General features: G+C 43.7%; 1 protein-coding gene across 1 annotated transcript in view; it reads left to right on the forward strand.

Annotated features, from left to right (window-relative positions):
- LOC116518724 (calcium-activated potassium channel subunit alpha-1-like) overlaps nucleotides 1-12,427 on the forward strand; it is a 354,617-nt gene that overhangs the window by 267,910 nt on the left and 74,280 nt on the right. Inside the window, exons 7-9 of the mRNA XM_032232239.1 lie at nucleotides 1,333-1,408; nucleotides 6,493-6,663; nucleotides 9,420-9,511. Of these exons, the coding sequence (XP_032088130.1) occupies nucleotides 1,333-1,408; nucleotides 6,493-6,663; nucleotides 9,420-9,511 (339 nt within the window). The remainder of the gene's footprint in view (nucleotides 1-1,332; nucleotides 1,409-6,492; nucleotides 6,664-9,419; nucleotides 9,512-12,427) is intronic.

Below are 12,427 nucleotides of genomic sequence, written 5' to 3' on the forward strand. Positions count from 1 at the left end.
CACCTGGCTGTATTTGTGCACGTGTGAGTGTCTGTGCATAGAGGTAGTCCTCAAGGTACGGCCACAATTGAGCCCAACGTTTATGTTGCTAAGTGAGAACTTTGTTAAGTGAGTTTTGTCTCATTTTACAGCCTGTCTTGGCACAGTTGTTAAGTAAAATCACTGCAGTTAGATTAGTGACCTGGTGGTGAAATGAAACTGGATTCCCTGTTGACTTTGCTTGTCGGAAGGTCACAAAAGGGGGTCACGTGACCCCTGGACACTGCTACAGTCATAAATATGAGTCAGTTGTCAAGCATCGGAATTTTGATTACGTAATCATGGGGATGCTGCAACAGTGATTAATGTGAAAAATGGTCATAAGTCACTTTTCTCAGTGCTATTGTAACTTCAAACAGTCACTAAGTCAAGGGTGAAATCCAGCAGGTTCTGACAGGTTCTGGAGAACCAGTAGCAGAAATTTTGAGTAGCAAATGCCACCTCTGGCTGGCCCCAGAGTGGAGACGGAATGGAGATTTTGCAGTATCCTTCCCCTGCCACACCCACCAAGCCACCCCCACCAAGCCACCCCCACAGAACCGATAGTAAAAAGGGAACTGTTGTAAGTCATATTGCCTCCATTCAGACAACACAAGGAGATGGTTGGCTATTGCCTTATTTTCATTATTTTTTTCTAAATTCCTGTAAAGATGACCATCCTAAGCTTCTTTGTTGTCCACCAAGTCCATCCCTATGAGCTTCTCAAGATGAACCTCCGCGTTCTCACCATATAAAAAATACCCATATATGTTTTTCATGGCAATAATACCGGAGCCAATCTCCATGGCATATTGTGGGGACTTTGTTATAAAATTGAATTCCCATCTAATCTGAGATTTCTTGGTGGTCTCCCATCCTAACAGTCCAACTCCATTTGGCTTTTCAAGATGAGCTGAGACTGACCTTGGTGCTTCCATTTAGCTGTGAGAAAGTAGATCTCTTTCCTAATGATGACAAATGCTTACCATTCACTCACAAATACGGGTTTCCCCCCCCCACCAGCAAATCATTCATTTCTTTAGATTTTCAAGAGTTTCCTATTTTACGTTTATTTTTGTTTATTGAAAGCAGTAGTGGGATTTAGTCTGAACTGGCTGAATACCACCTCTGAGGGAAAGGCACATTGAACCCATAGGATTCTTTTATGCTGAGAAACTGACTGGTCACTTGAAAGAAAAGGTTTGTGGATTTTCATGAAGGAAGGTTTGAAAAAGCTACAGAATGTTTTGGTTAAAAAATAATAATAAAACCCTGAGGAGAATTTATTTGTTTTTCTCTTTTTCTTTCAACCAGTAATTCCATCAAGTTAGTGAATCTATGCTCGATATTTATTAGCACATGGCTGACAGCAGCTGGATTTATACATTTGGTAAGTATGCTCAAAAAGGCTTATTTGGGGGGCTTTAGAATTATTATGAGCTAATCCGGCTATGGATAATTTTTAAAAAATGCACTATGTATTTTCAGTGGGAACACACTTTGCAAAGAGTTTCGTGGCTTGCTTAATCTAGTGAAGCAACTCCCAATGTGTTGCTGTTCAGAATAAAAGTAATAGATCAGGGAACCTCATATTCAGGAATTTTAAGCTATGAGGACTTCAACTCCCAGAATTCCCTAGCCATCATGCATGGCTGGGGAATTCTGGGAGTTGGAAGCCCCGTAGCTTAAAATTGCTGAGGTTGAGAAACACTGAAACTGAGAATTCCTCTCAGTCATATAGTACGTCATTTTAAAAGATTTTTAATGCAGGATTCCTGCGTTTCTCTTAAATATTATCAGTAAATCTTGTATCTCACTGAGAAATTCTTCCTAGAGGAAAAAAGGAGAAAACAGCATGAAAAACCCCCCAGATTTTTGTGAAGTAACCATCCTCTGCTACCAAATGTGATGTTCCCGCGGGTCTTGTTTTGTTTATGGCTTTGGCTGAAAGTGGAAGAGAAAGCTAGGAGTTTGGGGGTCTAATTTTGAGATTCTGGAGAACTTTGACTGAATTTGACAATAACAACAACAAGCCACTAAGTGGCAGTGTGGGTTTAGAAACAAAAACATAAAATGTGGCAGCAGATACAAGACAACTTCCTATAAAAAATGAAGAATGTTATATATTATTAAGACTCACAGTCTATGGATGTACACAAAGCTCATTTTCTCAGTGTAGACTGTTGCCTGCTTGAATTAAAATAAACTTAACACATCCTTCCTTTAAAGATTAGATTTCCAATATGTTTCTGAACTACTCTTTGGAAATAGATCCTAACAGATTCCTGATTTGGGGGGGATCAATTCACATTTTTCTCCTTTATGTGTTGAAACATGGTCTTGAGTAACAGTTATTGGGGTAGCTACTTGCTGCTACAATAGGGGGGAATTTTGTGAGTCTTGGTGACTATTTCCAAGTGTAGTTCAGCACTAAATTTTGTGGATAGGATTCCAGTAAGTGGACCACCCAAAAACAGAGGACATAGAATAATAGGGTTGGAAGGGACCTTGGAGGTCTTCTGGTCCAGCTCCCTGCTCAGGCAGGAGACCTATATCATTCCAGACAAATGGCTATCCAATCTGTTCTTGAAAACCTCCAGTGAAGGAGAACCCAGAACCTCTGAATGCAAGGTGTTCCACTGGTTAATTGTCCTCACTGTTAGGAAGTTTCTCCTTAGTTCTCGGTTGGATCTCTCTTTGATAGGTTTCCATCCATTGCTTTTTGTCCTGCTCTGGGATGCTTTGGAGAATAGGTTGACACCCTCCTCTCTAGGACAGCCCCACGATTTTTGGAAGACAGCACCTGTGGAGATCAGACAGGTCCGAATTGAACCGGGCACTTGTAACAGCATGCACCAAGGAGTATACTCGCGCTTTAAGATCGGCAAAAAGAACACACATTGCCTCCTTGGTAGCGTCCGCCGAGTCCCGCCCAGCCGCCCTGTTTAGGATAACCCGCTCCCTCCTAAATAGGAGGGAGACGGGGGACCCCTTACAGGGTAAGGCTGAGGAGTATGTTCAGTTCTTGGCGGACAAAGTTGCCCGGTTTCGAGCGGACCTGGACTCCACTCTTGCAGAGCCAGCTGAGACACAGGGGAAAGACTTGGCAAACCATCTCTGGGTTGAGTTTCAGGAAGTTGCCTCTGGGGATGTGGACAAGGCTATGCGAGCTGTGAGTACCTCCACTTGTGTACTGGACCCGTGTCCCTCCTGGCTGGTTGCCAACAGCAGTGAGGTGACACGAGGCTGGATCCAAGCGGTTGTTGTGGCATCTCTTCGGGAGGGGCACTTCCCCACCGAGCTTAAGGCAGCGGTGGTGAGACCCCTTCTGAAGAAACCGTCTTTGGATCCAGCTGTTCTTAATAACTACCGTCCAGTCTCCAACCTTCCCTATGTGGGGAAGGTTGTTGAGAAAGTGGTGGCCCTCCAGCTTCAGCGTACCTTGGAGGAAGCAAACTATCTTGACCCCTTCCAGTCCGGCTTCAGACCAGGTTACAGCACAGAAACCACTTTGGTCACATTGACCGATGATCTCTGGAGAGCTAGGGATGGAGGCTTTGCGTCCATCCTGGTTCTCCTTGACCTCTCAGCGGCTTTCGATACCATCGACCATGGTATCCTTCTGCGACGACTGCGGGAGGTGGGAGTGGGCGGCACTGTCTTGCAGTGGTTCTCCTCCTACCTCTCGGACAGGTCGCAGTCGGTGTTGGTGGGTGGGCAGAGATCGTCCCCGAGGCCCCTAACATATGGGGTGCCACAGGGGTCGGTCTTGTCCCCCCTCCTATTTAACATATACATGAAACCGCTGGGCGAGATCATCCGGAGGCACGGGATAAAGTATCACCAATATGCGGACGATACACAATTGTATCTGTCCGCCCCGTGCCAACTCAATGAAGCGGTGGACGTGATGAACCAGGGTCTGGAAGCTGTTAAAGACTGGATGAGAGCAAACAAACTGGTGCTCAACCCAGACAAGACCGAGTGGCTGTTGTGTTTTCCTCCCAATAATTTGACCACCGTACCATCAATCAGGCTGGGGGGACAAAACTTATACCCCTCAGATAGGGTCCGCAACTTGGGAGTCCTCCTGGATCCACAGCTGAGTTTTGATCACCATCTATCGGCTGTGACCAGGGGGGCATTTGCCCAGGTTCGCCTGGTGCGCCAGTTGCGGCCCTACCTGAATCGGGAGGCTCTCACGACAGTCACTCGAGCCCTTGTGATCTCTAAGCTGGAATACTGCAATGTGCTCTACATGGGGCTGCCCTTGAAGAGCACCCGGAGACTTCAGCTAGTACAGAACGCGGCCGCGTGAGTGATTGTGGGCGCATCTCGGTTCGCCCACATAACACCTATCCTCCGCGAGCTGCGCTGGCTGCCTGTAGATCTCCGGGTGCAATTCAAGGTCTTACTTACCACCCATAAAGCGCTCCATGGTAGTGGATCTGACTATCTGAGAGACCGCCTCCTGCCAATAATCTCCCTGCGTCCCATCAGATCGCATAGAGCGGGCCTCCTCCGTATTCCATCCGCCAGTCAGTGCCGACTGGCGACCACCCGGAGGAGAGCCTTCTCAGTTGCTGCTCCGACGCTATGGAACAATCTCCCCGTGGAGATTCGTACCCTGACCACAGTCCAGGCCTTCCGTACAGCCCTCAAGATCTGGCTAGCCCGTCAGGCCTGGGGATAAACTCTTCTGCCCCTCCCGAATGCTGAGTGAATGTTGTGTTTTAGTATTTTTTAGTTATTTCACGTTTTTTTTCTGTATTTTGTCTTTCACTCCCCTTCCCTTATTATTGTAAGCCGCCCTGAGTCCCCTCAGGGAAAAGGGCGGCCTATAAATGCTAAATAAAATCAAATCAAAAATCAAAAATCAAGACTACTATCATGTCACCCCTAGTTCTGTTACAACCATATGATTAAAGCCCAGTTTCATGGCTATAGGTTCCATCTTGACTTTCTTGAAAACCCATATTAGAACCCACCATTACATGGATTCTTAAGTGTCAGATATATTTAAACGTAGTTGTATATTTCTAATGAAGTCATTGTTTATCAGTTATTAGACTATCCTTCTAGGTCAGTGTTGGTGAACCTTTTTGGCACCAAGTGCCGAAACAGGAGCGCGCACACAGGGAAGCACTAGAAACCAAAAGAGCAACTCCCCGGCGCACGTGCAGGGGAGCACCAGAAACTGGAAGAGCTGAGCTTCCGGTTTCTAGCATGCGCGTGTGTGCCGGTCACCTGATCTTCTGGTTTTTGTTGCGCATACATGGGCGAAGAACAGCTGACCGGCAGCAATGGGCATGCTGGAAACCAGACGTTCAGCTTCCTGGCACTTGCATGCATGCGAGGGATCTGCTCTTCCAGTTTCCAGAACCCAGAAGAACAATGGGTGGCGGCTGGCATGCCCAGAAAGATGGCTCTGCGTGCCACTTCCGGAACACATGCCATAGGTTCACCATCTCTGTTCTAGGTGGTGAACATGTTCTTTTCTTCTCTTTAACAATGCATACTATTTTCGGATGATTCCCACCTTTTTTTTTTCCCTCAACAGGATTCCGTATTTGGAACATGCCAACTTCTATATAACCTCACTGATTTGATATAAAGAAAATGACTTCTTTTGTCGCAGTCCATTGAGTTGTTGTTTAAAAAGAGTTTTATTTTTCTTTCTCATATGTGCATTCACAAATATGCATTCTCATTGTTGTGTATATGCTATCCTTTAACATTTATCACAATTTGTTTAAAAAATAAAATAATATAATCAGGGGTCGCTTTCCCGCCACCCTGTACATCCATCTTATTTTACAACAACCCTACTACTTCCTCAGTCCTCGCAACTTCCCTTCTCCGCCTTCTTCTTTCCGCCCCTCCTTCCTCTTTTCTTCTTCTTTCCCCTCCCTCTCCCCCACTCATCCTCTCTTCTTCCCCTTCCTACCCTCTCTCCTACTCTTACTACCCCTCCCTTACTTCCTCTCCTTTCCCCTTTCTTCTTTCCCTCTCTTTTCTCTCACCTTCCGTTGTTGTAGTTGCTTATTTTCTTCTTCACTCTGATGGATTTTCGGGGTGAAATTCAAGGTTCCATACACATAAAAATAAATTCCCACTTCCACATTTCATTTTCATTATAATATTTCCACATATAATCATCTTTTAACTCTATATTTGTATATTAATACTTTTCTGTTTTTTTTTCCTTCCCCTCCCCTTAGTTTAATAGTGTGTCGTCCATTGAGTTGGTTAAGGTTAAGATCGCTCCACTTCATTAGCACTGTATGAGGTGTTACTGATACTCCCTGGCTGAAAAAAAGAGTATTTGGTATCAACCATTCAATGAGATCATATCTGCATTGCATTTTTTTCTCTCCTTGAAGTTTACTAATGATGTACTAATCCGTTTGTGAATGGGAGCATTGCATTGCAGACAATGACACATTCAATTTGCTGCTGTCCTTTTTGTTGTAGGTGGAGAACTCAGGGGATCCATGGGAAAACTTCCAAAATAACCAACCACTTACCTATTGGGAATGTGTTTATTTGCTAATGGTTACTATGTCCACTGTTGGCTACGGAGATGTTTATGCAAAAACAACCCTTGGTCGTCTTTTCATGGTTTTCTTCATCCTCGGGGGATTGGTAAAACATTTATGTTTATATTCTGCCTATATATATATATTTTAATGTAACAATTATATCGTAACTTATGACTTCAAAATACATATCCCCTTGTATTGCATTTTGAAGAGCTAGTTACTGAACTAAAATAATAGGGCAATGGAGTGTTTACGGATGTACTGTTTGCAGAGATAGTAAGGATAGGAAGCATTTGAAGAATTAAAAGCTTGAAGCAATGAGGAGGAGGCTGGGCACACTTTGAAAATCCTTCAGGAACACTGCTGGTCTTCACAACAAGCCCAGCTTCTCTCCGCCAATAGGCTGGTCATCAGACAAGTCTATTGAATAGCAATTGCTTGATTGAGTCCTCTTGCGACCTTATCAATAAAACAAAATATACAATAGGTCGTCCTTCACGTACGACGACAGTTGAGCCCATTGTTAAGCACGGCAGCCTGGGTCAGGTCCTCTTTTAGGATAACACCCAGAAACTTAAAACTGACCACTTGCTCTACTCAGTCTCCATTGATAAGCAAGAGCTGGATGTCTGATCTAGTCCTTCTATAGTCCAGTATAAGCTCCAAGTGATTGTCTCTGCACCACCTTTTCTGAAGCTCGGCTGATTTTCCCCAAACGGAAAATAAAATGGAAAGTAAGTAAGTTAGCTTTGATGAAAAGCAGGGAAAGGTTGGACTTGAAGGCTGAATTATGCCAGTGAAATTGTTTTGAAAGTGTGCACAGACTCCATGCCTAAGCGGTTAACATTGGACTGCTGATAACAGTCCGGGTGAAATTAGTTGCGGTTTCAAGACCTTCCCTTTTGTGTTCCTTCCCAACATTCCAACAAACACTGTGGTTTAGGATCCTCCTTAAAAGAGCTGTTGCCAGGATTTCCATTTTTATGGCTAGCAGGAAACATGAGTTCACATCCTTCCAAATAGCAACCAAGGGTGAGGCTGAAGTCGACAGTCATTACAAATTTCCCAACAGATTGGCAAAGAATGCTCCCTATGTGAGAGAGAGAGAGAGAGAGAGAGAGAGAGAAGGGAGGGAGGGAGGGAGGGAGGGAGGGAGAGAGAGAGAGAGAGATTGATTTATTTTCGGAAGGGGGAAAGGAAGCCTTAATTCTGGAGGATTAAGATCTCTAAAATGCTAGGCTTGGATCGCATGGAGGCAACTGCTATGTTAACTCTTTGGGTGCCCTTGCAGATGCTCCAGCTGTGGTGCTCAGGATACCAAAGGAACATCCTGAACAAAGTTGATTTCCCCCCCTTATAGATATTGTCCCTGAACAAACTACCAATTTTTTTTCTCAATGCAATAAATTTCTGGCACCAGCTGTGTTTTTGCCCTAGGGCAGAGGTCGACAATCCGTGGCTCTGGAGCTGCATGTTGCTCTGGAGCCACATGTGGCTCTTTCATCCCTCTGCTGCGGCTCCCTGTCACCAGTCAGCTCCATGATTGATAGGGCTTTTGGCTAGGACAGGTAGAGGGAAACGGACGCTACGCTAGGAGGAAATTCTATGCTGGGGGAACCAGACTTCTGGTTGGCTCCAGAATTGAACAGAGTGCTTCTGGTTAGGACTTTTGTGGCTCCTTGAGTGTTTAAGGTTGCCGACCCGTGCCCTAGAGGAAAAATAAAAACCCAACCAACGTTCAGGTTGAACTATAAGGTAAGTGATTTCTTCAACCCCAGGTGTGTGTGTGTAGAAATGTGCCTGTATGTGTATGTGCAAATATGCATGTATATTTACAACAGGGGTATCCAATTTTGGCAACTTTATGACTTGTGGACTTCAAGTCCCAGAGTACCTCTGCCAGCATGGATGGGCAAAGAATTATGGGAGTTGAAGTTCACAATTCGTAAAGTTGCCAGGGTTGGACCCCACCCTGTATTAAAGACTTAAAAGTAATGAAGGTGTACATATATAGACAGGCACACCTCTCATTTTAGTGACTTTATCTCTAAACCTTTTTGTGCATTTCCTTCCCTTGCCAAAAAGGGTAGATCGGTAGTGGCAGCAGCTCTTTGAGGCATCCCAGCCACAAGCAAACTGTTTGTTGGACAAAACATGGCAGAATACATTTTTTTTTCTTCCTCGTTGCCTTTTTTCCCTTTTACATCCTTACATTTTCTTATCCGTCTTTTAAAAAGATGAACTTTAAAAAAACAAAAAAACTTTACATCATGTCCATTTTCATTCTGCAGAAAATCCACTCTGCTTTTGTTTAGCAAACCATTGACATTACGTGAAAAAAACAAACCCTCCTCATCTGTCTCATCTAAAATACTCAAAATAATGCAAGCATCAGAAATACGGCTTTGTCTTGGCTTGGCGGGGAGTTTTGGACAGTAAATATTTGAAAAAAAGTCCACTCGCCCCTTTCCGAAAACACGAGCCACGGCGCTGTTTTATCTCCCTTCAATGTCACTTTGACTCGATTTTGTTCTTGTTCTTGGTTTTGTTTTGTTTTCCCCCCCTTTTTTGCATTATATATATATTTTTTCATTCCTGTCTCCCTCTTTTGACTGTTTTCTTTACAAAAAAAAAAAAAAAATACCCAACATTTGACGTCCTTGTTTTGAGATGAAAACTTTTTGCGATCTTTTTTTCTTGTTTTGTTTTTGGAGGAAAGACATGGTTAGGGCCTGTGCCTTGCATTTTTTCAGATCGTAAGGATGATGTATCTTCTTATAAAAAAAACCTCATCGGCCCCTTCCCCTTCCTTTGACCTCTCTTTTTAGTCTTTTCTCTGTCTCCTGTCTTCTTCCTTAGGCCATGTTTGCCAGTTACGTCCCTGAAATCATAGAGTTAATAGGAAACCGCAAGAAATATGGTGGTTCCTATAGTGCGGTTAGTGGAAGAAAGTAAGTATTCCGAGGCACCCTGCTGCCTTTGGTGCCGCAGAACACTCTCTGCATGCCATTTTTTCTTTTCTTTTCTTTTCTTTTTTTGTTTTGCTTTTCTTTCGTGCATGTAGGCAATGTTTGCGCGCTACGTGCCAGAAATTGCAGCTCTCATCCTTAACCGGAAGAAATACGGCGGGACTTTTAATTCAACCCGAGGCAGAAAGTAAGTTGAAAGAACTGGGGGGAAAAAATGAAACAACATGGAGAGAGCCAAACTGTGAGACCAGGTGGAACTTGAGCCCAATGCGAGGGTGACCTCTGACACATAGACCCCTCCCCCCATCAATTCCCTTTCAGGGATAAGTGTGTCCGGTCATCATCAAATCTCATACCTCTCCCAAGCTGGAAGATCTATCGTATTTTTTGGAGTATAAGACACACCTTTTTCCCTCAAAAAAGAGGGTGAAATCTGGGTGTGTCTTATACACTGAATACAGCATTTGTGGCCCACCGAAACTCCACTCCCTTTATCAAAATGGCCATGCATAGCCTTTAGGAGGCTTATAGAGTGCTCCTGTGGGCTGGGGAGGGCAAAAATGAGCAAAAAATGGGCTGTTTTTTGGTCCTCCCCCAGCCTCCAAGAGCACTCTATAAGCCTCCTAAAGGCTATGCATGCCATTTTTTGACCAAAAAACAGGCCTGTTTTAGCAAAATCTGGGGATTTGGGGGAGATCTGCAGAGTGCAAAAACTTTTTTTAAAATTTGCCTCTTCAAAATCTAGGTGCGTCTTATCCAGTGCATCTTATACTCCAAAAAATATGGTAATCTGATTCAGTCACCAGAACCAGAGGTTCAGTCTTCTGAACTTTTGGACACATGCTGGATCCCCTACTCAGGGAATTTCTTTCCTACCAGAATGTATCGTATTTTTTGGAGTATAAGACACACCTTTTTCCCTCCCAAAAGAGGTTGAAAATCTGGGTGCATCTTTTACATGGAATACAGCATTTTTTTTTTGCCTCCTGAAACCCTGCCCCCTTCACACAAATGGACATGCAGAGGGTTTGGGAAGCCTGCAAAGTGCTCCTGGGGCTGGGAAGGGCAAAAACGAGTGAAAAACAGACCATTTTTTTGCTTGTTTTTGCCCCCCCCCCCCAGGCCCCAGGAGCACTCTACAAGCCTCCTAAAGGCTATGCATACCCTTTTTGGGGGGGCAAAAAACAGGCCCGTTTCGTTTTTTGCTAGTTTTTGCCCTTCCTCATGCCCTGCATGAGGCATGCAGAGGGTTTGGGGGCCTGCAGAGTGCAAAAACGTTTTTAAAAAATTTACCTCTTCAAAATCTTGATGCGTCTTTTAGTCCAAAAAATATGGTATTTACCCAAGCTGGTCCTGCTAACGTGCAAACCACCTCACTGTAAACTTAAATGGTACATGATATCAGCCCACAGTTTTGTACAACCTCAAAATAATTGCTGTTGTAATTATAATGGCTACTCTACTCTGAATATGGCATTAAGGGGTGACATCTCAGTTTATGGAAACTTCTGTGATTGCTTTTTAAGGCGCCGATGATATCTGCTGTGTGCTCATCTTGCTAGGATTGTTATGCAGGGGTCTAGGTGTGACTTGGTAATAATACTGTGGGAAAATGGGAGGTCGGGTTAATGTCAGTGTTCCAAGTAAGATCCCCAATGAAAGAAGACTCAGAGGCTTGAGTTTCCTCAAAGTTCCATTTTATTAGAGATGTCATATTGGCACATCTGGGAAAACCCGAATCTGAAAGCTTCCAGGTTTTCTCCACCCAAGTGAAAGTTCAAGTCCCTGCCCAGCACCCACATGTCCATCACATGGTCCAATCAGACACCATCCAAAACTGGAGATGCCTCCCAGTCACACCATCGCAGCTACAGTGCAAGATGTCCTTGAATCAGTGAGAAAAGAATGTTATTTTGACTATATATCACCCATACTCCATATAATCCCCACTCCCATTTTCCCACAGTAGAAAATGTGGCAGGCCTGAAGGCCCAAATGTAAAAGATGGGTCCAGGTCTGACAGAAAAGACAGAATCCGGATGTTTCTTAATAAGTCAAGCATGTTTATTCAGCAGAACAAAAGATGGTTCTCCCTTAAATTGGAACAACCTTGATTAGTTACTCATGTTATACTCCTGCAGAACTACTTATTTCTCAAAAACTCCCAGTTGTTCAGAGTACACAACCGTACAAACGTAATGGCTTCAAAAAGGATTGCTATAACCATACAGATAAAATATGTCCCAAGTGTCTATGAAGATTCTTAATCATTCAGGTCACGGTTGTCCCAAATGTGTTACCCCCCAAAAAAAGGCAACTGGACTTCTCTTCCAGTTAGAACTTAAGAAGCTTCCTGCATGAGAAGTGAAATGTTTTCAAAGAAAACACAAAGGAAGTCCAGTTGCCTTTTTTGGGGGAAAAATACCTTTGGGATATTTCCAATCAGGTATGTGCACAGCTATGAGAGTTCCATCTAACATTAAACATTTGGTGATTTCTATCAAAACCTTAATATCCTCAGTACAAGGACCTCTGTAACTGAGAGTCAGCTCTGTATTAGCCTCAGTAGGGAACAAATGAACATATTATTTCAGAATGTGCATAAATTCATCCGTCCACCAAAAAGTTTAATTAAGGTGTTGGTTTGAGCCCCGAACGTGGCAATTTGGTTGCAAACGTTTCATCATTGTTCGAGGAGACATTGTCAGTGCATTTTGAATTGTGCTCATCTGCCAGGTCTTTAAATACTTGTTTTATTATTCTTACATTTTTAAATATTAAATATAAAGCTATTTAAAGACCTGTTTTCTGACAGACAAGCACAATTCAAAACACACTGACGATGTCTACTCAAATGGTGATGAAACATTTGCAACCAAATTGCCAAGCTCGGAGCTC

The sequence above is a fragment of the Thamnophis elegans genome, chromosome 15 (genome assembly GCF_009769535.1).
Source record: "Thamnophis elegans isolate rThaEle1 chromosome 15, rThaEle1.pri, whole genome shotgun sequence".
NCBI lineage: Eukaryota > Metazoa > Chordata > Lepidosauria > Squamata > Colubridae > Thamnophis > Thamnophis elegans.